Source organism: Siphateles boraxobius, unplaced genomic scaffold (genome assembly GCF_051911475.1).
Source record: "Siphateles boraxobius isolate OS27281-9 unplaced genomic scaffold, OSU_SipBor_1 20, whole genome shotgun sequence".
NCBI classification, from domain to species: Eukaryota; Metazoa; Chordata; class Actinopteri; order Cypriniformes; family Leuciscidae; genus Siphateles; species Siphateles boraxobius.
The window spans coordinates 15970741-15995713 of record NW_027508811.1 but is presented as its reverse complement, the minus strand read 5'-3'; the positions used below and the strand labels follow the sequence as shown (position 1 = coordinate 15995713).

Below are 24973 nucleotides of genomic sequence, written 5' to 3'. Positions count from 1 at the left end.
AAGCTTGTACCTCCTGTCCTGTGTGCGCGATGCATTCCTCTTGCGAATCCATTCGATTGATGCTTCTGGTGATGAAGTCAGAGAGACTGGAATCAGATCCACCTGCTGCCTCCATTCTTGGTCAGATCGTTCTGTCACGACCAGAAAACGGAGAAGAGGCAAAAGCAGGGAAAACACTCGTTTATTAACAATAAACAGGAACGGTCAGGTCCACACAAAGGGCGACACACAGGAACAGGCAAGGGACGCAGGGACCTCGATGGAACCGGAACAGAAGTGATGAGTGATGGTGAAATGAAATCCAAATCCAGAAGGTGCAGACGATCAACACAGGAATCACGACGTATAATCCAGGAAGGGAACGAATACCACGAGGGAAGGCCAGACAGGAACGACACCGGAAAACATCACAACGATCTTACAAAGACAAGACGCAAACAGTGAGTATATATAGGCACCGCTGATCAGATGCAGCTGGCGCCGAAAGTGAAAGCAGCTGGCGCCACTGATCAGCGGCAGTGATCGGAGACCACGCCCATACACACACACAACACCAAGACATAAGACAAGAAGGGCACAATGGATTGACGAACCGTGACAATGGAAGCATGCCTGGCAGATCCAACCTACATGAAAGATCTTAAATGAGACGAGATGTCAGTTGAGCATATTTAGAATTTAGTGCACCACTTTATTGGCTAAAAGACCAGGAATCATTTAGTTCAATATCTTATTTAAAAAGGCACATAAAAGACAGCCCTGCTGTGAGAAATGAGCATTTGAGCAAGAAATTGGAGATCAGGGTCAGCTCCTAAACAGCAGTAGCTAATTTAAGGAGACAATGGTGTTCAACTCTAATTACAGACATAGGACAATTCATTGTGGTCTTGGATCAAATAGCCTAGATCTACAAACTGAAAATGCTAAGAGTAATGTATAGTGCCCTGTATAATCTTCTTAGATTTAGCAATTAGCAATATGCAAAAATCTCCTAAATCTTGTATTAGGTTAGCTGATGTGGGCTGTGCAAGGAAAAGTTTTTTTGAACTCTTATAGGGACGAGATGACTCAAAAGATGCATTTTAAAACCAAATAACAGGCACACCTCAAAGGCATGAAATTTTTTTTTTATGTGAACAGTGTACTTCTGTTCATTTGTGCAAATGGTGTTTCAGCAACCCAGGTGCCAGAATATAATTGGATTAAATTAAATTATGTCACATCTCTTTTGCACCTTTATGCATACTAGTTTCTGCATGCTTGAAATTACGTTAAAGTAATGCTGGGTAATGCTCACCCATCATGTCCTCAGAATATAATTTCTTGCATTTAACACTTTCAAAGGAAAGTGATGTCACAGACATTTACATTAGGATTATTAAATCAATTTCTATTAGATTAATTTGGACTTTGCAACACCTGACATCTGATACTAACAGAATTACATGATAACATAAAACATTAAAAATGAAGGAGTGTGAGTCCTTCTTCTCTTTGATGGAGGGAAACTAATTTGTATTAGTCATTTGTACCTTTCATTGGATTCAAAAGATTCAGTGGCCTGTGGCAAATCATTACAATCATTAGAGACCATCAGTACAATTGGTATGTCTCTCAGCCCCAATACATCAATAAGCTATATTGTTTAGTTCAAAGCAGAGTTAAGTGGCAGTTAAGTAATTTGAAGAGACTATTGTTTTACATTTGAAATCCAAGGGCCCTGCATTATTATATTTTGGTAAGGGGGTGGGTTGGATTGATCTTGAAATATAAATACGTTCTATTAATGTTTTATGTCTTAAAATAATATTCCTGAGTAGTTTTTTTTAAAACTTTTAATATTGATTAGCCTATTATTAATTATTCAACAGAACCCTCGAAATGAAAAAAAAAACTGTTAGTTGTGTAGGAAAGGAATTGTTTTTCCTTTCGTTCATCTGAACATGAGAAGAAATTATGAAAGACACAAGCAATCACAGAGCGCTGTCTGATCACTGACAGCACTCATTGCATTCAGACATACAGAGACAGAATCAGACAACTTATTTCACACCAATAGAGGCACAGCTAAATGTGACATTTATATCAATGTTTAAAGTTGAACTGTTTCTGTAATTGTTAAGCAATTGTAAATGATAAGCAAAATCAGAAAGCAGATTATTTACATGCTGAATCTCCATGAAATAATACATGACTATAATCTTATATAATATAATATAAAATCAAATGGCTATAATTACTCATTTTATCCTTAACTGGATTTTTTTTAATACAATTGTTGGTACAATCCATATTTGACTTACAGTAAATTAATATTGTAAATTAGTAATATTATGGTCAGTTTACTCGTGAAAGTAAATGTGAAACATACCTTAAATCTAGGCATCAAAAAAGCAAATAAACATTTCCCCTAGAAAAACAACAAAAACAAAAGCCAAATCAGTAGCTATTAATTCATATTTAGTGAAAAATGTGCAACACTGATGTGAGGAGACTAATTGTTGTTATAATTATATTTATAATTAAGTGATAAATACTGACAATACAGGTATATTGCAATATAGTTTTGTCAATGTTCCATGCTTAAGATGATCAAAATAATTCTCAAGTTTCTACTGTTGCCATGGTTACCACAGATTTTCTGTTTATCTCCAGGTGAAAATATGAGCTTTGTTTAACTTTTAATTTATACTTTTGAGGTTACTAAGATGAAACCCCCGTTGAAATGAATATCCTCATAAAGGAATATGTATTTTTAGGACCTCAACCATTTGTTTTCACTTCCTTTTTTATAGTTAAAGCCTGATTCAAACTCTCCTATAATTCGCATCCTGTAAATATGGCATTAAGCCGTAAACCCCGATGGAGATGCAGATGCAGATGAGCGATTGTAAATTCATACAGCTTCACCGATGAGAAAGTGAAGTGCTGGAATCACTGGAAAGCCGTCAGCGACTGCTGAAAAGCCTGTAGTCATGTGCATATATGTGACGTCATTTTTTTGAATAAAATGCTAATACGCGCTATGAGCGACGCTCGATACAATTTCACGAGGGTAATGTACGAACAGCGGTGATAGATTTAACATAGAGTCGTAAACAAAAGGGACTGTTAGGTACACTTGCAGCAGCAGCAGCAGCATCAGACTGCCTCAGTAGAACGGTTGAGAGTAGAGACCCCGAGCATTTTGAAGTCAGACAGGTATCGATATCAAAGAACGTGACTGATAAACCGCGCGCGCGTAAAGAACTTGGGCGAATCTCACCCGTACAGCATTTGCTATGGAAACCACTGGCAACATTTCGGACTTTCTCTATGCGCTTTCTAACCCAGTGATGTCGAATAGCAGCGTATTCTGCCGAAACTTCAGCAACAGCTCCAGCCTAGTGGACATGAATAGCTCCAGATGTGACAGGACGGCTGAGCTGGACAAAAGCGCAACTCCTGTTATAGTGGCGATCATCATCACTACGTTATATTCTATAGTGTGTGTGTTGGGACTAGTGGGCAACGTCCTCGTCATGTATGTTATTATAAGGTAAGAGATGACATGTAGGTAAATTGCTTTACCTGTTGCCGATGCATAAAAACATCTGGCTTCACTTGAATAGCACATGTAAGGGATAAATAGTTGCTTTAAAAACTATTAATTTAAAAGAGAACCTGTTGAAAGAGATGGTGATAGTGTTTTCCGGCCATTAGAGTCGTAAACGGCACGATCATTGCATTACATTACAGAAACATATAACTGCCTGTTATGTTGATATCATAATACAGTTAAATAATCTCTTCATGCCGTATTTCATGTTTTATATAAAATATGCGTGGTTCTCATTTGTAAAATATAAATGCTTCTCAGCTCAGCACTAGCATATTTCATATCCACTGATGAAACAGATTGAGTGCGTACGCGTTCTGTCAGCGAGAACAAAACATTACGTGTCATTCACATTGAGTTGACACTTAATGTTGTGAAGTACTCATACTTTTCTATCATGTGTATTAAGTGACGTTCATTTTTCATGTAAGAGAAAGCAAATGGAACAAAACTGGGCGGATGCTTCACATGAATAATCCATTAAAATGCAGCAAAATGTCTATGGCTTTAATAGATAGATGGATAGATACCCATGTTGTTTCCCGAGACATGCACCTACAATTCACAGTTGTAAACTGCTAAGATGATTCAGAACCGGTTTCATCTAACCAGATACATGGCAAACACATCTGACCTGATCCTATAAAACCCTGGATCACGTATTGGGCATAAGGGAAGGATTCAATCAATACAGTAATTAAACAGATAGTGAATGAATTTCAATGAGAAGGGTGAGGGCTTGTTTGTCTTAGAGAATTGAGATTAAATAGGTGGCACTGTATTTCAGATCATGCACACATTAACTACTTAATTCAGAGCTGCTATATGTCTAACACGTTGAATACAACTTTTATATCCTACTTAAACAGAATAATATTTGGTCAACAGATATATGAGGCATATGAAGCGTAAAGACATACAGGAATCGGTCGATTTGTTTTTAATTGCTAAAGCATTGACCCCTGTGTAAGGTCACCTGATTTTCTTTGCTTTGTGGAGCCTCAGTGCTTTCCGAGAGTTTATGAGCAACCAGTCAGAGTTTTAGAGGCAGCTGCCTAGAGTGGGAAGCAAAAGAAAGATATAGCTCAGTAGGTGCAATCTACTTCTGTGAGTAATGAGCCGATTACAGTATGGGATTGGTTTATTGACCCCATCATGTGGTAATAAAATAAGCCTTGGTAGAAATAAAAAAATTTGAGTTATGACATTGCAAGTCAATTTAAAGGTGCATAGCAGGTTTCCCTCACGCAGTTATCTAAAGACCTTAGGAACGGGTCTAGCAATTCACTTTTCTTTAATAGGATAATTCACCCAAAAATGAAGAAACGTACTAATTCTCATGTTGTTCTAAATCTGTTTTACTTTCTTTCTTCTGTGGAACACAATAGAAAATATTTTGAATAACTGTTTCTGACCATTCACTGAAAGTCAGTTGAGTCCAAAACAACACTGGATCCAAGTAAGTTTTATTGTATGGGGAAAAAAACACTTTGACAAATATATATACAGTATATAGGCTATTTTGTGTTCCACAAAGAAAAGTCATACACATTTGAAATGACATGTGATGAACATGTCAGAACATGATGTATGATGGTAAAAGTTTCTCATTGAAAGCAATGAAGTACTGATAGATTATGCTAAATTATGCTAAAAACAAAGCATCAATATGTGACGAGTTGGAAGTGAGAATGTATTGATATCCAGAGAAGCAAATGAATTGGGACGGGACTTGATTTTGTCCATCAAGAATTGATTGGATCATTGGATGGTTGTGGTTTACTATTGCTGTGATCTCATGTGAGTGACAGGTTGCCCCGCCCTCACGCCAGTAAACACATCCTCAGAGAAGAGATGTTGTTGCAAGAGGAAGGGGAAGTCATTTAGATTACAGATTACAAGGGCATATGAATAAATTAAAAAAATTGATGTGCAAGGATAATTCATTTATAATAAATACTGCAATATTCAAAAAAAAAAAACAATCAAGAATTGTCCATTTTGATTTCATGGTGACTTTTTAAGTCGGCATGAAACTGAAGTTATGTTAGTCTTTTTTTCTTTTTTGTGACGTATATCTAAGTGAAACGTTGCATTAAAAATTGCATGTCACTTCTATTTGCACTTAATGTAAAGATGCTACTTCTTGCTATTTATACATGGTGGAAACATCTACCACTATCAATGTAAATAGAGTCTAACTTTTTTAATACTAAGTGTACATATTCACTATAATAAATGAATAGTAAATGTGTACACTCTAGTTTTTATAACTCTATGGTTACTAGTATTGCGGAATTCAAACATATCTATTTCAGATCACTGTCTAAAACACACCGGAACGCACTACTTATAAAAAGATCAAAAGTCAAGATCAAAGGCACTTCTTGCAAGTCCTGCCTCTGCAAATTTGGTGTCACACTTGTACCAAAACCAACCCCCTTACACTACAGCACTCATTTAAGTTTTCTCCCCCTCTTATTTATAATTTCCACATAGAATACCCTTGATACAAAAACATAGATGTTCATTAGAAAAACTTTTTTTCTTGTGGTGTCAAAATGATATAAATAAAAACAGGTGTGTAATCCTGGCTGTAAAATGTGTTCTAAAACAGTCTGCTTAACATTTTAACTTGCGTCTCCATTTCTTGACAATGTGAAAATTGAACCTTAGAAGTAAATGACCAGAAGCCTTTTTTAATGCATTGCATTTTGTTTTAACCTGTTTTCACTTGCAAGGGATAAACAGTCACAGTTATGCGGAAAATTAGTTTTAAGTGTAGAGGGTAAATGCTGCGAGTTCAAATAACATAGGCTTCTTGTTGTGATGGAGAAGCTTATGCGATTGTTTACAACATTTCGGCTCTGGCAATAACTGCATCCTTTACATGTGTCCTGCAGCTAGAAACAAATGAGAAATAAATGGAAAGCATTCATCAATTATATTTCAGTAGGCAGAAGGATACCTGAATTAGAGTAAACATTTTTACATATCAATTAATTTTGGATTAGTTTCTCTAATCTTGAGGAAAGGTTAAAACCTGTTCTTGTTTTTACTACTGTTCCACAGGAAAGTACACAAGAGATGAGGCAAAAAAATCAATACTGACCACAGTTTCTCTCATCCGTTTTATTTATCAAAAGCTTGCTGATATCTCTCCCTTATCTCTGCATATTTTCCCCTTGATTTGTGCCAAATCAACCTCAAATATTCAATTATTTTGATAAAAGTAAAAATCACATTGCATTACAGAGACAATCAAAAGAGGGGTTATTTAGTTTATACTGAGCTCTAACTTGAATGATTAATGTCTTCAGGTTTCAGACAGCTTTACTCAATCCAGCCCCGGCTTTTTTCACCCTTTTCACTTTATAGCATTTTGAACACGGCTTCAGAATGTTCAGGTAAATATACCCATGATGTATACTGAGCTAACAAAAGGTACAGTAGCCACAAATGTTTATTGATCCTTGTGCAATCCTAATGGTTCTAATGATCCATTATATAATTTGTGTAAAAAGAGCTCCTGTCTGGAAGGAAATAGTTTTGAGAGGTTGTATCCAACCCACCCCCAGTGATGTTTTTGCGGGGAAAAAAGAAGAGAAAAACAATACAAAACAAAAAATATATGTTTGTATTTTTCTTTTCTTTTTTCCCCTCTGGTCTTGTTTGTATCTTAGATAGAATAAATAGGTGCTTCTAAGGCCTACACCCGGTCGATTGAATCACAAGTGGACGACGCTAAATGCAGGTGTAAAATGTTTTGAGCTTGTCCACTTTTGACCACATCCAGAGTGTCACAGTCACCCTCAGCACTACACTTCCCATCATCGTCCCTGGCTAACACCTGATCACACTCCGCAGGGCTCCAGACTGTGACTAAATGGTCACATTTTGCGACCAAAATTTGAGAGTGTGCGACCAGTAAATTTTGTGGGAAGGAGACGGAGACAAATATCACAACCTGCTATGTGCGTCTGAGCAATGAGCAAGTAAACTATTGACTCGTTCATCCGACCTGCGGCTAGTGTGCCAGTGCAAGAGTCTACAGTTACACAGTCGGATGATGATTCAGGGCCTGTCCACACGAAGATGCGTTTCGCTGTATACGTATAAATTTTTTATCGTATTGGCGTTTCGTCCACACGGATCCGGCGTTTTGGGAGAGTGAAACCGGGTCCCAAAGTGGATAAATCTGAAAACGACACCCTTGCGGTTTCGTGTGTACAGCCAATCCGTATATTTTGTGAAACGAAGATGTCATCACATCACGTGTCGGCGCATGCTCAAAGTCTTCTTCTCCGTGTATAGTGTATCTCTGTGGCACAATTACAGCGCCCCATACTGGTCTGACATATATACTACACCGTTTTCAGTCGGTTTCAGTGGTTTCGTGTGGACGCAGATATTTCTTGAGACGACGCCGTGTTTACGGAGTTTTTCTTTAGAACGAGGAAAAAAAAAATCGAATAGGGAACGCACCGGCTTCGTGTGGACGTGGCCTCAGAGTCAGAGGTTTGTGTGGCGGAAAAATCCCGAACCCACCATTTTCGGGAAGATTGGCTGTGAGAATTCAGCTGGTTGAGGTACTGTAAGGAGATGAACTCCATGAACTGCGAATGTTGCAGTCGCTACTCCAGAACTGCGGGGAACACAAAGTTTGCCAACCGTGCAGGCACTTCGCTAGTTAAACACAATCTTAGCCTCAAACATAAATTATGCTGTGACATGTTAATAAATCACAGGAGGATCTGGTCTAAGGGGGAGTGAGTAAAGGCAAAAGTTGTTTAGGCCTACTTGTTCTAGTGGAATGTTATTGGCCAGTGTCCCTAATGTTTACATACATTTGTTAAGTATTGTTTGTAACTGTGAAATGACCGAAAGGTTACTAAGCAATTGTTTACTAAGCACTTTTTTTATTCTGAATGTATGGTATATTTTTTTTAATATTTTTTTTAAATATTTGTACTGTCATTGTCATGTAAGATGGTTCTGTCGGTTTACCTTGTTGTTGCATCTGCAAAAGTGCACAATAAAATGTGACACTGAATTTTAAACAGCACATTGTAATTTCTGCATCTATTATCAAAGTATTTATTAGTAATACAGTGGAAATTAGTAGAAATGTGAATATTTGGTTAGCATGTTGATTTACGGTGTGTGCCCCTAAATTTTCTGGTTGTGCCCCTAAAATTTTCAGTTGGGGGCCCCTGTGCTCCTTGTTAAAAAAGTTCTATCACCCACACTCCTGAAAACACCCTATATCTTTAGTCCCTTTCCTTTCCATTGATCCCTGCCGTTGCACTTGATCCCTGTCCATTGCACTTGATCCCTGCCGCCATTTTGCTGCCGCCATTTTGAAGTGTGTACCACTTCACTCAAACCCAGAGTACTCCCCCCAAAAGGCTAAAGAGCAGAGGACAGCCGCCGGACTAAAGAGGAACATGAGTACTCGACTGGGAGATTTTCTCACTGTGTCCGCTGTGAGACCAAATGCTTGCTGGACGGAAGGAGAGAGAGACCCCAGGTGGACGACCCAGGGGGTTTTAATCAATGAGGGTTTGGCGGGCTTTTTTAATGTGGAACCAGTTGGTCGTGATATAGCTTTGGAAAGCATCTGAGGACAATCTCCCAAGAGTTTGGATCTGCTGTTGGGAGAGGCCTTTCTGGGCTGCTGAAGTTGCCAGTGTCCTGAATTTCTGAAACCGAAAACGAGACAGGGAGTCAGCGATTTAAATTTCTGACCCAGCGACGTGTTTAGCAATTATGCTGAATTGGTCGCAAGCTGAAATCCAGATGAGACGCCTTAGGAGTGGCATCAGAGCAGGTGAATGGGAATGGCCTTTCTTAATGCAATGCACTAAAATGCTGCTAGCAGCCCATTCTTTCCCCCACAGAAGAGCTGCTACGACGAGAGGGTAAAGCTTGAATAGCGCTGAGGATTGTGATATGTCCTGGACCTGCGGTAGCCATGGAGACGCGAACCAACGACCTTGATAAAATCCCCCGAAACCGATTAAGGGGGCGGCGTCTGTGAACAGTTGGATATCGATGGGGGACGAAACGAGATCGTTATAGGAAAATGATAGGCTCTTCCACTGGTTTAGGAATGTTAACCATAACCTGAGTTCGTTAGGTTATGGTCCCTAGCGAGTGGACGGAGGACGCAAGTGAGAGGAGATGCGATATGTAGATACAGCCCTGCGGAATGATACGCATTGCAAAGTTTAAATGGCCGAGCAGGGATAAGAGTTCGCATTTTGAACAATTTGATTTTTCAAGGAGAGTAGATGAGACAAGAATTATTCAGTCGATTTTCTCTTTGGGCAGGGATGCTTGGAATTTGACTGAATCCAAATTAATTCCTAGGAACTCGATGGATGTTGCAGGGCCCGTGGTTTTTTCCTGTGCAATGGGAATTTCAAGATCAGAAAAAACTTTTGGGACTGTGAGAATGTGAGCGGCTGGGATGGCATTGGGAGGCGAAGATATTAAAAAATCGTCTAGCAGGTGAATGAGGTGGGGAAGAGCGTAGTTGTTTGACAAAATCCAGCAAACGGCTTCTGGTAGCATGTACAATATTATAGGGCTGCTTTTGCATTCGAAAGTTAAACTCACTGCAAAATAGTATTTCCCGAGTCAGAGAACTCCGAATAAGTGCCATGAATCTGGATGGGTAGGCATTACTCTGAAAGCAGATGTAATGTTGACAAGCCAAGCACCCGACCTGTGATTTTGATCATGTCAAATGCCTGGTCTATGTCGTGGCATTTAAGCGAAAATTCGTCGAGAGGGATCAAACTGTTTATGCTTGGGAAGATTATTGTATATGAGAGCAGGCATTCTGTTGTGGAGATCTGGGTCATGTGCGCCCCAGTATATGCACTGGTTCCACTGTGCGACTAGATTGCTAGATAATCATTCAGTTGCATCATATTTCATCTGTAATCTTTCCACCTGTGGGGGAAAGCTGAACAGATAATTTCGAAAGCAGAGGGGAAAAGCAGAACGACGAAGGGAAGTTAGCGAGTGAAGGGCCTGACAATTTTGGACCGGAACTTAGCCCTGGTCTCGTTCTATTCTCAACGACATACAGACTCCTCACCTGAATACTCACCTTACCTTACCATCTACACAGAAACTCCACATCAATCTACAGCTAGCTAAGTCACCATCTACAATCTTTAGTCACCATCCATTCACCAACGCCTGGTTCCAGCTCTTTGTCACCTCTGCTTTATAATAAACCAGTTTCACATTACCATATGTCTGTTCCCTTCTGTGTATGACAGAGGTAGTTGAAAAGCATTAGACCAGATTGCTTTAGGCCCCAAGATGAGTTTTGGTCGATCAGATCACAAGTAGACCAGGGAGACGCATACCTGTTTACACCTTCTTTTGCACTTTCAACCACTTCTGTCCTGATTTCTTTCGAGGGGAGGGTCTATGGGCGGGTAAATGTATGGACTTTTTCAGATCTTTCAATCTAATGGATAAAATAAGCTCACGCAATTTACATATGAACACGACTGGAGAAAACAGAAAATCATACGAAGAGCAGTTGCTTCAGCCACAAGACCACGCAGAGTGCGTGTTAGAAATCAGAAATGGTGATCGAACATTGTGCTTGGCACGTTTTTCATCTTCAAACCAAACTTAGGTATCTGGTTTGTATCTTTTTATCTGTCTCGCTAGCACACTTTCCATTATGTTTAAGCGTTAGGTCAGAGTAGGTAGTCTTTTGTGGCTGTTCGAACGCTTTTGACCACATGGACGTCTACACTATGAAAGCAAATCGGTTCAAATGCGTTTTCGACTCTGGCTGTCGTCGAAAGTGGACAAGTTCAAAATGTTTTAGAACCTGTTTATCCCTACATTTAGCATTGTCCACTTGTGATCCGATCAACCAAAACACATCTTACAGTTTTTCTGAAATGCTAAAACACGAAACCCCATTCTCTGAACCAAATTCTCAATAGCCTAAACCAATTGGTGGAATAAATCATAATTTCTTTAAAACATTAAACACGTTTTTCACATTTTCATTCACTAAAACACATTTTGCACTGTGATACACTTAAGTTTCAAAATGCTAAACACAGGCAGGCAAAAGTAAAACACAACTACAACACAGTTGTAATCGTTTACACACAATGACTCAAAATTGTTCACACTTATTTCTAATTATGTGGTCAAACCAACTGTATATAATACATAAGTCAGTTCAGAGTCCCAAAATTGACTCCAAATGTTGCACTGAATGTTGGTACCAACAATGGATGGAAACTATATAAGAGGGAGAGGAGGTAAAGTATGTGTGTAAGAAGTGGTGAACAAAAAGGAGGAGGACAAGAAAGAGCAAGGTATGGAGAATGTTGTCAAGGCTGGATCTGGCTTTAGGGTTTTTCCCAAAGGCCTGCAGAAACGACATTGTCTGTGATCACACCGTGTCTCGGACCCGACATGAAGACGTGATACTGAAGCAGAATCAATCTCTTTCACTCACCTTGATTCTGCAGTTGCACAACTCTTCTGAGTGACTGTAACATGATTTTCATTTAGAGTATTTTACTGTTACCTTTTTGGCTTTTGCAGTTGGGTCACTATTTTCACAGTATGCAAGTCCAAATATACAGACATTCAATACAATACAATATTCAGTACAATACTATACTTGCAGTGCATACAGTATACAATTTATTCACCTTACTACTGTAAGTTGGCATTACTATACTTTTTTACATAATTGCAAAATTTGTTTACTTTGTTACAATATACTTTTTTTCTGTAACTGCATGCTTTGGGTTCTGTGTTCTCCATTTTTTGATGTAGTGTCTAATGAATAATCTGTAGTGTCTAAAATATTGACTCACTTGTGTGTATGAACTGAAAGCATTTTTGATTTTCAGCACCGATAAAATGGTTTTGAGGCAATTGTTTGATTTTGCCAGAAGAGTCAGAGGTTCTCTGAATGTGGTTTGAATATTTGCTTTTGTGTTTAAGGTTTTGAGAAAGTGAGTGATTACTCACAAGAAATGTGTTTTAGCAATTCAGAAAAACTGTAATACCAGGTGTAAACGGGGCCTTAATTTCAGGTTAGTAGTGTAGACGCTCATGTGGTTGAATGTGTTCGAACAGCCACAAAATACCACCCTCCGCCTACTGACTTCATGCGTAAACGTTATGGGAAGAGCGCTAGCCAGAGGGGATTTAACTTCTTCATCTGAAGACCCTAGTTTGGTCTGAAGATGAAAAACGTACCAAGCACAACGTTCTCTCACCATTCCTGATTTCTAACACTCATTCACAGCATTCGGAGTTCTCTAGCGGCTATCAGAGCAGAAACGAAAGATGATGCTCTCTGTATGTTTTTCCTTTGTCTCTGGGCATGTTCATATATAAATTGCACACGCTTATTTTGTCCATTAGATTGAAAGATCTGAAAAAACAATGGTTATGTTGATGGAGGTGGAGGGATGCCAAAGCAGCTGATGCCAGAGCAAGGTGAGCGGCTGCATGTATGCTCTGGCGGTTAAAAGAAAGATTAGATGGGTTCAATCCTCCCGAAATTACATGACTTATAATTGTTTTTCTATCTCTTTATTAAATCCATACGTATAATTAATAGCCTATAGATGTGAGAGTAAATATGATTTCAGATAGATTTGAAGAGAACATGATAGGCTATGTTAATCAAGAATTTTTTTTGTTTATGGACCAAAAGAAGCATATCCCGTTAAACTGCACAATTCGGGAAACCTTATAATAATGTTAGAGCAACTTTAGGGAAATGTTAAAGTAATGTTAGAATAACGTTTTACAAACCAAAAACTAACATTCTATTTCTGTTAAGAGAACTTTCCCGGCTAACCAAAAACAAACCTTAAAAAATATTGTTCTGGGAACCAAAAATTATTAGCTCTCAAACTTGTGTGTCTCCCTCGTCTGCTTCTGATCCGGTCGACCAAATCATCTTAATATAAAGTATACAGGGTATATAAGTAACCTATATTCTAAGTATATAATATATGTAAAACAGGGTCTAAAAGTGGTAGAAGATATTGATGAATGAAATTCCTACAAATGGATATGCAATAAAGTCAGCCGCAAAAATAACTGTGTTCACGCCTTTTCATCGCTGATTTGTCCCTGCGTGTATAAGTAAATCCTGGCAATAGTTTGTAACACTAAAAGAGGATTTGTGCTACATGGCGCAAACTGTTGTGTTTGGCTATTTGATTTTACTATTACTGTCAATAATCTACACAGTGCAGTTAGTGTATGCAAAACACAGAGGATATTCACAGGAGGATATAGAGCTCTGTTGACCAATCATGCGTGACGTTGGAATGAAACTGTTGTGTTGCTGTGAGAATGGACTAAATGAGAATTTTTGTAGGGATGCAAGAGACAGACCAAACTGCTCTGCACTTCAGAATCATTGAAAGAACATTATTCAGTGTCAGATAAAACCACAGTGCTTGCCTTGGCTTATATGGTGAAATGAATAATAATGGCGTGGTTAGAGAAATATTGATTTATTATTCTGACTTCTAATTGTCTTTGTTATTGTCATGTTTTATCAGGGTTATTTTTTGTCTTTTAATACTCACATCACTGGTTTTGCCACCTAAAGAGAAAGTGCTGGAGGACAGTATAGCAACAGAGAATACAGTAAATGAAAATTGTTGTTCAAAGCCTAAACAGATTCCTGGAGACATTTTTGACTCCTCAGAGCCATAGATTGTCTTGAAAAGTGCTATTTGTCAATACCTTTATTCTTTTTAATGAACCTGACAGATAACAAGACTGCACTTGACATCCACCTAATTGGCATAGAAACATAAGGACAAGCTGACTGGTTGTTGTTGGGACTCCAGCTGCTGCACTGGACAGCAGCCTTCCAACCGTGCCTTATAGACCGTGTCTGACATTCTAAATGTAAACGTCACCTTTGATAAGTTTTAAATCAGCATAAGCAATTCATGCATGACTCACTCAGATTAGTTTGGTTACATTATCATATTTTCCCCAGCCATTCTGGAGGCTTTGAAATCAGAAGCGCATCATGAAAAAAGAGAAAAGAAGCTTTTGAGTGATTCATCTGTTTCTATCCCATTTTCTTCTTTTCTTGTTTTTAAAGATGAAAAAGTTTGCTGGTGCTCATTTTAAAAGCTTGACATTTGGATTGACAGCTGTGTATTGGGTATTTAAATGATGCTTTTTTTCATATACATTCTATCAAATCAAAGAACCAGTGATAACCAACACGTAATTTCAAAGCTTTGAATATTTTGAGTCATCATCCTTTTTTTGTGATGCAAAATTGCCTAGTTATGCAATTATATGTTAATTATTTTAATGCAGCATCTATTTCACATACACTATAAAGTTAATTTGTTCCAAGTGTTTTCTTAATGTAATTTAACATAGTATTATGTCCATATCTATGAGCAGATTGCACATAGGTAGATGGTATAAGAATCTGCACATGTTCTGGTGTTCCCTAGCAACAAGCAAGTCCTTGGTTTTTTCACAACAAAATCTGATTTGCCTGGTTACTACACTCTTCCTTCAAGTTCCTTGTCTTCAACAAAAGTAATTTACAAATGCATTGTCTTTGAAATGGCGGTTTATCTATTTTGTATTGTCATCATACAAATTTAACAGTATTGTTTACAGCAAACGGTATCCTTTAAAAATTAAGCTTTTCATTTGTAATTTATGAAAATAATTATAAGAATACTCATATTTTACAGTTAAAATGTAATAGATGCAAAAATTATAAAATAAATACAAATAAATGTTTGAACGATTAAATGTTTTTAAAACAAGTCTCTTATGCTCACCAAAGCTGCATTTATTTGACCAAAAATACAGTAAAAACAGTAATATTGTGAAATATTATTACAATTTAAAGTACATAATTTTGATTTTAATATATTTCTAAATTTCGGCAAAGCTGAGTTTTCAGCATCATTACTCCAGTCTTCAGTGTCACATGATCCTTCAGAAATCATTCTAATATGCTGATTTGCTGCTCAAGAATATTAATATTTTAATGTTATAGGAAACCATGATACATTTTTTTTCAGGATTCTTTGATAAATAGAACATTCAAAAGAACAGCCTAATGTGAGTGAAATGGCGCTATTATGGTTTGTCTTCATACAATTTTGAGAGTAATAGCCTATTCTTTATTTTACATAAAGACATGACTCTTATGAGTTTTAAACAGTATTCTTTAAAATATTTTTCTTTAAAAGTAATTTATGGAAATAACATTGAGACTACAACCGTAACAGAAGAAAATTGATTGCCTTGTCACAAATATTCTCACCATCAATGCCTGAAGGTGCACAAGCAGGGTATTTAAAAGCCCTATTTTCACAAGATGTTTTCCCTATTTTCACCTGTCATGTTTTATTCTCGAGCACTAGTTTTTTTCTACATGCCAGAGGCAGAGAAAAAATAATTATACTCAGAAATTTTAAATCAGTACGGCTTCACTCAAGCAAATTGACATGAATAAATACCACCTTCTAAACGACGGACATTACATTCCTGTTTTAACCGTTGAATAATTGTTACTTTTGACAGCTCTCTGTTCGAAAACATGTTAACTAGAAGACATGTGTCTGTCTTCATCTCGGAGTTAGCAGGTCGATGTCCTTTCTGAACTTATGGACTCTGCTCTGTTGGTTGACAGTCCTAATTCTTTCCATAAGCAATACTGCACACCTTCCTCTAGGTTAATCAGAGGTTTTGGTTGCCAGGCATGTTGTCCGAAATGCATTTATTCTCTTGGTAAACTTCCCTTGGTTGATTTACAAAGCTTCAGGGAGGACATAGATGTACTGTAATCTATCTTGCTGTAAAAAACTGCTCACCAGCATCCAAAACACAACATATACCATATGCTGCTAACCGTCAGTGTTGATTCAGCCAGGAAGATAAATGCATTTTTAATGTGCTTGCCTTCCAGTAAGTGATGTTCACAAAACCAAAGAACAGCTCCTCCACTCAGTGAAAAGACTCAAAGGTCTGGCATTTCTCCTCTGAAGTCTTTAATGTGGAGTACAGAGGAGCAGTGTGTCCCTGAGATGCCCTCATAATTAGTCAGTGCCTTGTGGGGAAAATAAACGGTGTGACCATTTGTCTGGTGCAAAGAGCCCTTGGATGACAAACTAATTATTAGTAGTGGCTGCTGGCCTAAACCCTTACATGAGACTTCTAGTCTGTGATGAATGAATGCGTCCACCTCACTGTGGGGAAGGGTGTTGTGTCTAGGCATTTTCACAAATGCTTTACAGCTGTCGAAACATTTTGAAAAATAGAATTGTTTTCAATGCTTTTTAAAATTTCACTTTCATTTTGTCTGTTACAGAGAATGTCATGCTCAGTGTTGGGTGTAATGGATTACAAAGTACTTAATTACTGTAATAAAATAAAAAAATCCCTTGAAAAATTAAAGGGATTACTCTTAATTTTTCTGTAATTTAATTACAGTTACATCTGATATAATTGCTTTACTGTACGCTCTAAAAAGTGCTTGGTTGTTTCAACCCATGTTCGGGTCAAATATGGACAAACCCAAATGTTGATTTCAATTTTTTTATTTATTTTTGGTCACACTTTAGATTAGGGTCCAGTTATCACTGTTAACTACGACTTTTGACTCGATAAACTCCTTATTACTTATAATTAAAAGATAAAGTTGGTATTGGGTATGATTAAGGGATGTAGAATTATGTTCAAGAGAAATAAGGCATTATTATGTGCTTTATAAGTACTGATAAACAGTCAATATCCTAGTAATATGCATGTTAATAAGCTACTAGTTAATAGTGAGAACTGAACCCTAAACTAAAGTGTTACCAAATGGTTGGGATTGTCTATATTTGACCCAAACATGGGTTGAAACAACACGCAGCATTTTTTAGAGTGTACAGATTATAAAACAATTCTATATAAAACAATATTTAACATCAAAATTGAATGTCTACTGGTAAAACAAATTATGTTTATAATGTAACCTTCACCCTTTAAATACTTTAACCAGTTCAAGAATAATTTACGATTTTATATTATTTATTTGAAAGTATTAAAAAAGCAGTTTTATGTCTATGCTGGTATTCAGCTGGTTTGAGGTTGATATGGGATTTAAAAAATGAATTAGTAATGAGTAATGCAATACTTTTTAGCCAGAGTAATTAGTACAGTAATCTAATTTCACTGTTGAAGATGTAGCTAGTAAATCACTTTTTTTAGATTAACTTACCCAACACTGGTCATGCTGGCCTTTTTAGAATTCAATTTAACAATTAAAATAAGATAAATAAATAAAATAAATATGTGAACATTCATTTAAATAAATACACTTTCGTTCAAAAGTTTGGGTCTGTAAAACATTTAATGCTTTTGAAAAAAGTCTCTTATGCCCACTAAGGCTGCATTTATTTGATCCAAATACAGTTAAAAACAGTAATATTTTGATATATTATTACAGTTTAAAATAAATGACTTCTAATTTATAATATTTTAAAATATTATATATTTTTTATTATATTATATTTATTCCTGCGATGGCAAAGCTGTTTTTTTAAAACAGTTGTGCAGATTTTTTAGATTTGGTTTGGAAACCAAGATAAAGTTAATTTAGTTTAAATAAAGTTTAATAGGCTTAGCCTGTCCTTATTCATGCTTGAGACCTTTTGTGTTTTCTTCAGTTTGGCCTTGCTTTGACAGACTGCTAAGTAGAACCGCAGTTGTTGTGTTTTTTGCAGATGTCGTTTTGTCCACACACTGGCTATATTTCTATTGCTGACTGTATATATTTGGATGGGCTAGACTGTGTCCTGACTTATGTATATTGCTGTGAAAGTCAAACATTGCATCTCTGACAAACCATAATCGTTTTTACAGGGATGGTAGTTTACATAGTGTAAATGCTCTTAATTTATCATCTCTGCTGCTATTGCAATACATCAGAAATTGTGTATCTTCATAGTCCAGATTGCCGCATGACTCATCTTGTTTATTATCTTGCCCCGAAGAACGGTAAGGAACATAGTCTTTAAAGTATGTTTTTCTTTCATCTGGATGTAGACTTTCCTACAAAAGAATACCAGCTGTATAAGCGTCTCTAAATAAAAGTCCCCAGCATTCCCAGGATATTATGTTTAAATACAGTTTTATTTGATATACAGTCTCAGAACACAGAATTCACATAAAGCTTATGTATTTAGATTGATGCAGGCAACCACTTTGCACTCAAGTTTTTATTATTCTAGACTAAATTAATGTTTAAATCAATATCTTATTTTTTCAGTGATTGAAAGATCCCCCTGTTGCTCTATCATTCATGCGGTTCTCTATCAGACAATAGCTTGAAAATTACCTTCTATTTTCCACACCAAAGGTATTTGGAAGGGACGTCCAGGGAGTTCCTCAGAGGCAGGGCCTCATATGTAAAAAGGGGCATGTATATATATATATATATATATATATATATATATATATATATATAAAGCTGGATATATATATGCATTGCATCACATAAATAAATTATATTTAATTTATTTAATTTAGTTTATTAAATAAGAAACCCATTATTTTAAATTGTAATAATTTTATTTTTTTCTGTATATTTTATCAAATAAATGCAGGCTTGATGCGCAAAAGGGACTTCTTTAAAAAAAAATAGTAATGTGTGTGCAAATTTTACACCAGTAGTAGCCTCCTGTACTAATATAGGCCTACTATTACTATTGCTGCAAAATTATCAAAAATGTTAAAATAATAAAGTCACCATTTCGCGTGTTGTTGTCAGCCTGTAGGCTGTAATATAATAGGCATGTACGTAGGCTAGGCCAGGGCTTCGTTTAACAAACTATGATAGTTTCATCAAATGGTAAACTGTGTAGGCTATCAATATAGACTAAAGTGACTTGAATACTATACTTAACATTAATGCTACTTTTGGTGCTTGTTTTGTGCAGTGCTTTGTAATCAATTAACATCCATTAGTTCAACGAAACAGATTCAGATCGCTTCATAAATGTAAATTCGTCTGTCCATGTAATTTTCAAACGATTTATTTTATAAATAACCGGAAAATTACCGCTCCACTTCACATTGTCCAATGAAATTTGAACTTCTTGTGTCAGATGACGATTGGTCGGTGTATTATACATGACAAACAGGCTTCAATGAATAATGTAATATTTTAAAATATGTGACATGTGGATTTTTAATTGAATCGACACACAACCTCTTATTATTGAAAAAAAAAAAAAGTAAAAAAATTCTGAAATGAAATTTGTCCATGAAAATTACATGGACAGACGAATTTACATTTATGAAGCGATCTGAAATTTCACACGCAGAAGGAGCATGTGTAACCCGAAGGAGGGGTTCTAGCAGACCAATCACAGCACTTGCGTCTGCGTAGAATTGAAGCGCTGTTACGTTTTTGGAGAGGTGCAAGTCAGGGTACGCTGAAGGGTACGTGCACTACACAGCCTACGACGTAGCTACGGCGTGAGTTCGACCCAGAGTAGGCCTATAAATTGGGCTTTTGCTACTTTATAGCAACGATGCCACAGACTGACAGAAACGTAAAAATAAACGTGAATTTACTTTAGTTTTGTACATCTTGTCATGTTAATTATAATCAAATGAATTTTGTTTTATGGACCACAATATTATCATTGATATTTGTTTGAGAAGGGCACTTTTGATTAATTTTGAAATAGGGCAGGGGCTCGTGCACCCAAAGTGGTGTGTGCTGCTGATGCGTGCAAATCATTCTTTCATGCTACTCATAATGGTATTATGAAAGTCAAGCTTGGGATTACATCTATGATCTGTGGGGTTTAACATTTCTTTTTATAATAAAATCGAAATCATAGTGTCTTCCAGACAGAACAATATCTAACCATCCATCTCTTTTGAAATTACAAGTATTCTGAAAGTTCTAAAACTTCAGGTTTAAATCATCCCTTTTTGTAATTGTACTTTTCCATTTGTCTGCCCGCGTATATGTTTTACAAGAGGACTTTGGATTACTTCTCCTGTTAAAATTTAACCTGTGTGTTTCTGAATAGACAAGTATATGATGTAATACATAAAACATCATTGTGGTAAATCTCTACACCTCAGCACATATTCCTATTTTTAAATTGGATAAAAAAGTGCTGAAAAGCTAGTAAAATATGTCTGAAACATTACTGCAGTGGTATTGTGGAGAGTGCATTTGCATAATGGTGTAGAAAATGGTGGTCATCTGGCCTCTTAAATTAACATCTCAATGAAGGTCAGAGTTCCATTACAAGATGCACATGGTACCGTACTTAATGGCTTGAAGCACAATGTGTATTGTAACTCAAATCATAGTATATATAATATAATATGGGGAAAGGGGTGTTTTTTCAAGTCCGTTTCTGTAGTACCTTCACATACCCATTACTCTCCCTATTCAAACTGTTTTTCCGATCTATTTTTATCTATTGCAGATACACCAAAATGAAAACTGCGACCAACATCTACATCTTCAATCTTGCTTTAGCAGATGCTTTGGCAACAAGCACTCTGCCCTTCCAGAGTGTGAACTACATGATGGGTACCTGGCCTTTTGGAGACGTGCTGTGCAAGATTGTGATGTCCATTGATTACTACAACATGTTCACCAGTATCTTTACCCTCACCACTATGAGTGTCGACCGCTACATCGCTGTTTGCCACCCGGTTAAAGCCCTGGACTTCCGAACCCCCAGAAACGCCAAGATTGTCAACGTGTGTAACTGGATCCTTTCATCTGCCATCAGTCTCCCTGTCATGGTCATGGCCTCCACCACTATTGAGTACCACGGCAGTTGTATGTTTACCACCACATACTCATATGTACAGTCAATGTAAAATAAGAAGAAATATCTTATTTTGTTTTCCACAGAAGCAAGAAAGTCACACAGGTTTAGTAAGACATGGGTGAATTGATAATAGAATTCTGTTCATTTTGTGGTGAACTAAGCCATTATTTGTTTTTATTCCTCTTTTAGGCCAGTTACAATGAAAAACATCTAATAGTTTTATATTTTGAAACGTACTATTGCCTTTTGACTAGCTTCCAGATGATGTTGTGCCAAAATACAAAATTCCAATAGTCTGATTAGATGCACAGACTTTCCTATGACAAAAACCTATGACAATAATTTAAATCTAGTCAACACTGGCAACACTATTTCAGACGAGACCACTTTGGCAAGTTTACTTGAGTTTATTGAACACAATTTATCTTTGGCGGTATGGTTCCTTATGGGGGTTCTTGCTCCATAATTAATGACATACGTAGCTTTAGCATTAACCCCCCTATGGAACCGTCGGCTAGAGCAATATACAGATGGTTAAGACAGTTAGTAATGTCTTTAAGCTGTGGTTTAACATGTAGATGTAGCAGTGAAGTCCGGGACTACTATGCTGTAGCTTGCTAAGAGGAAGGGTGTGTCTCTTACGATGATGTCCGTCAGTCTAGGACTTGGAAGCCTTGATGATCTGAAACGAAGAAGACAACAGGCAAAAGGTGCACAGAAAAATGCTTGATACTTATAGTGGTCAGGGTGGGGGGGTTGCGAGCATTTTAAGCATATTTCCCAGGCGGAAGCACCGCGTATATATATCCTTCCGGTCTAATAGGAGAACGGTATTGGTCTATGCCTACGTGGCCTGTCTCGACTGACGCTGTGCTCGAAAAAACAATAATAATCATATTTTGAAAAAAAACAAACAAACATACAGTACCAGAGTTTATATTCTGTCCACAAGACCTGTTGTGCACCATAAGGAGCGAACAACTGCATTCACCCTGTTCTTAGCTTAATCTCCTTAGCATTAAGACAGTTTTCTCAGTACTGGAAATGTTCAGTTTTGTTACTGTGTTGACACATATTTTGCAGACACAAGAGAAGTGAGGCAGAACATTTTAGATTAATGTCACTTCTAGACATTTGGGGAGAAAATTATAAGATGCTTTAATAGTGTCTCTGAGGCTCCCTAAACAATGCCTTGAGGAAATAATGACTAGTGGTTTAACTGTCATCTTTGCAAATGAATTGATTTTCACATGTCTCACTGTGTTGTTGTACTGAGGTCAATTCTTATTTTCACAGCGTTTGCAGTCATTGACTGCACTTTGCTCTTTCCCCACCCTTCCTGGTACTGGGAGAACCTCCTGAAGATCTGTGTCTTCATCTTTGCCTTCATCATGCCCGTCCTCATCATCACCGTCTGTTACGGCTTGATGATCCTCCGCCTGAAGAGCGTGCGCATGTTGTCTGGCTCTAAGGAGAAGGACCGCAACCTACGGCGCATCACCCGTATGGTCCTGGTGGTGGTGGCGGTTTTCATCGTCTGCTGGACGCCGATCCACATCTTTGTGATCATCAAGGCCCTGGTGAACATTCCCAGCTCACTCCTGCAGACCGTCACCTGGCATTTCTGTATCGCTCTCGGCTACACCAACAGCTGCCTCAATCCGGTGCTCTACGCCTTCCTGGATGAGAACTTCAAGCGTTGTTTCAGGGAGTTCTGTATTCCCAGTCCCTCCGTGCTGGATCTGCAGAACTCCACACGCACCAGGAACCCCCAGCGTGAAGGCCAGTCCAGTGGCAACACGGTGGACAGGACAAATCAACAGGTATGACTAGTCCTGGAGATGTCATCACTGGAGTCCCACTGCCAACCCAGTGTTGACATGAGCTCAGAGGTCACACAGGTCACCACAGGTGTCTAACACCCTCATCTATAAGAGTTGCCGTGGGTTGAATCTCTTTATGCATCTTGCTAGGCCTCCCCTAAAGAGCTGTTTTACAATTTTGGTATGGAGAAAGACTGTTAAAGTAGATATCAGTGTGAAATATGATATAAATACTATATTATTGACCCCAAATTACCCCGATAAGCTGAGCTTATTTCACTATCTGTGATGTTCACAGTCATCTTATGTATCTGTTAGATTGGTCCAGTATTCAAGAAGTGTATATATATATATATATATATATATATATATATATATATATATATATATATATATATATATATATGTATATAGTTATCTTAATAGTTGCCTCTTAAGTCCCCTTTAACATTTAAATGTTAAAAATTATTTTATAAGTGATAAAAAGTATGTATTCACTTGTTCTCACAGAAAATGTAAATTATGTAAGATAAAATTATGTTTTTTCAAAATGCATTCAGTGTCTTTCCCTTGAATCATATTACAATTTCAACCTGCTTTCATGGACAACAAAGCAATTTGGTTAAGCTGTCTTATTCAATTATATTCTTTTGGAGTGATTGAAATGAATCATCAAATGACTGCTAGAAGTGACGTGCACACTGTTTCTCTGATTTACCATGGACTTCATAAAAAGGCTGAACACAATAAGAAACGCCTCTTGCTACAATGCATAATTTTCATGCTTTGGTGGTGACAAATGTATTGTGCTTGTACGCTGATGCAAATCTCTTGTACTAATGTAAATGTCCAATGTTATTGTCTGATTGTCACTCATATTAAGACCTTCTGTCCGAAAATGTTTGATGCTGTTAAATAGAAGATCTGTGTGCTGGTGTTTCTGTACGTTTTTATATATGCAGCATTATAAATAAACAAATCACAACAGAATATGTGTCTTTAGTGAGATGGCACTGAATATTAGATTTGATTTGAAAGTTATGCAACTGCTTTGTGATACTAAATGTGCTTTGTGTCAGTCACTATTTGCTGTGGCTCTGAAAAAGAGTTTAATGCCTTAAGGTCCATTCAGAGCTTTTTAAATGTACTGTGATCTGACATTTAACAGTGAATGTGAGCAACTTCTTGTTGTTTCTAAATGTACAGTCACGTTTATCCTTGTTTGGCGAATTTTCGTGACTTCAGTGTGAGCGGTGCTTCATACATCATTACACTATTGAAAATAGACCTTTGTTGCCTGCAAAATCTTGTCAAAATTACTGAGCCTTATATCATAACACCACATTTTTGAGTTACTTACTTTTTTTCTTTCAAATCAAAATCTCTTTGGATGAACATATTTAACTTAACAGAACTCTTTTTAGTACAATAAAGAGAGAACTCTTCGAAAACAGAAAATATAAGACTGCTGCAGCTGTTTTCAGTTATTACCAGAATCTCTTATCTAGTTTGAGACTCATGCCAGCTGTAAGGGGCCAATAATTTGGTCTGTAATACTGTGAAATCAAATAATCATGGTCTCTGAGCTGCCATTTCAGTCATTTTGTAGCAGAGTTTCCCCCCACATGCAGTCCTGCTGCAACCCCCCTTGGGAAATTAAGGAACAGAGAGCTAGTATG

The 24973-nt window shown here is 37.2% G+C and overlaps 1 protein-coding gene across 1 annotated transcript; it reads left to right on the top strand.

Moving 5' to 3' along the window:
* The first annotated feature begins 3065 nt into the window (after positions 1–3065).
* On the top strand, positions 3066–23629 carry oprm1 (opioid receptor, mu 1). Its single transcript, XM_077237135.1, has 3 exons — positions 3066–3538; positions 21118–21479; positions 22768–23629. Exons 1-3 carry the CDS (start codon positions 3282–3284, stop codon positions 23298–23300), a joined length of 1152 nt encoding a protein of 383 aa, XP_077093250.1. The 5' UTR covers positions 3066–3281; the 3' UTR covers positions 23301–23629.
* The last annotated feature ends 1344 nt before the right edge of the window (positions 23630–24973 follow it).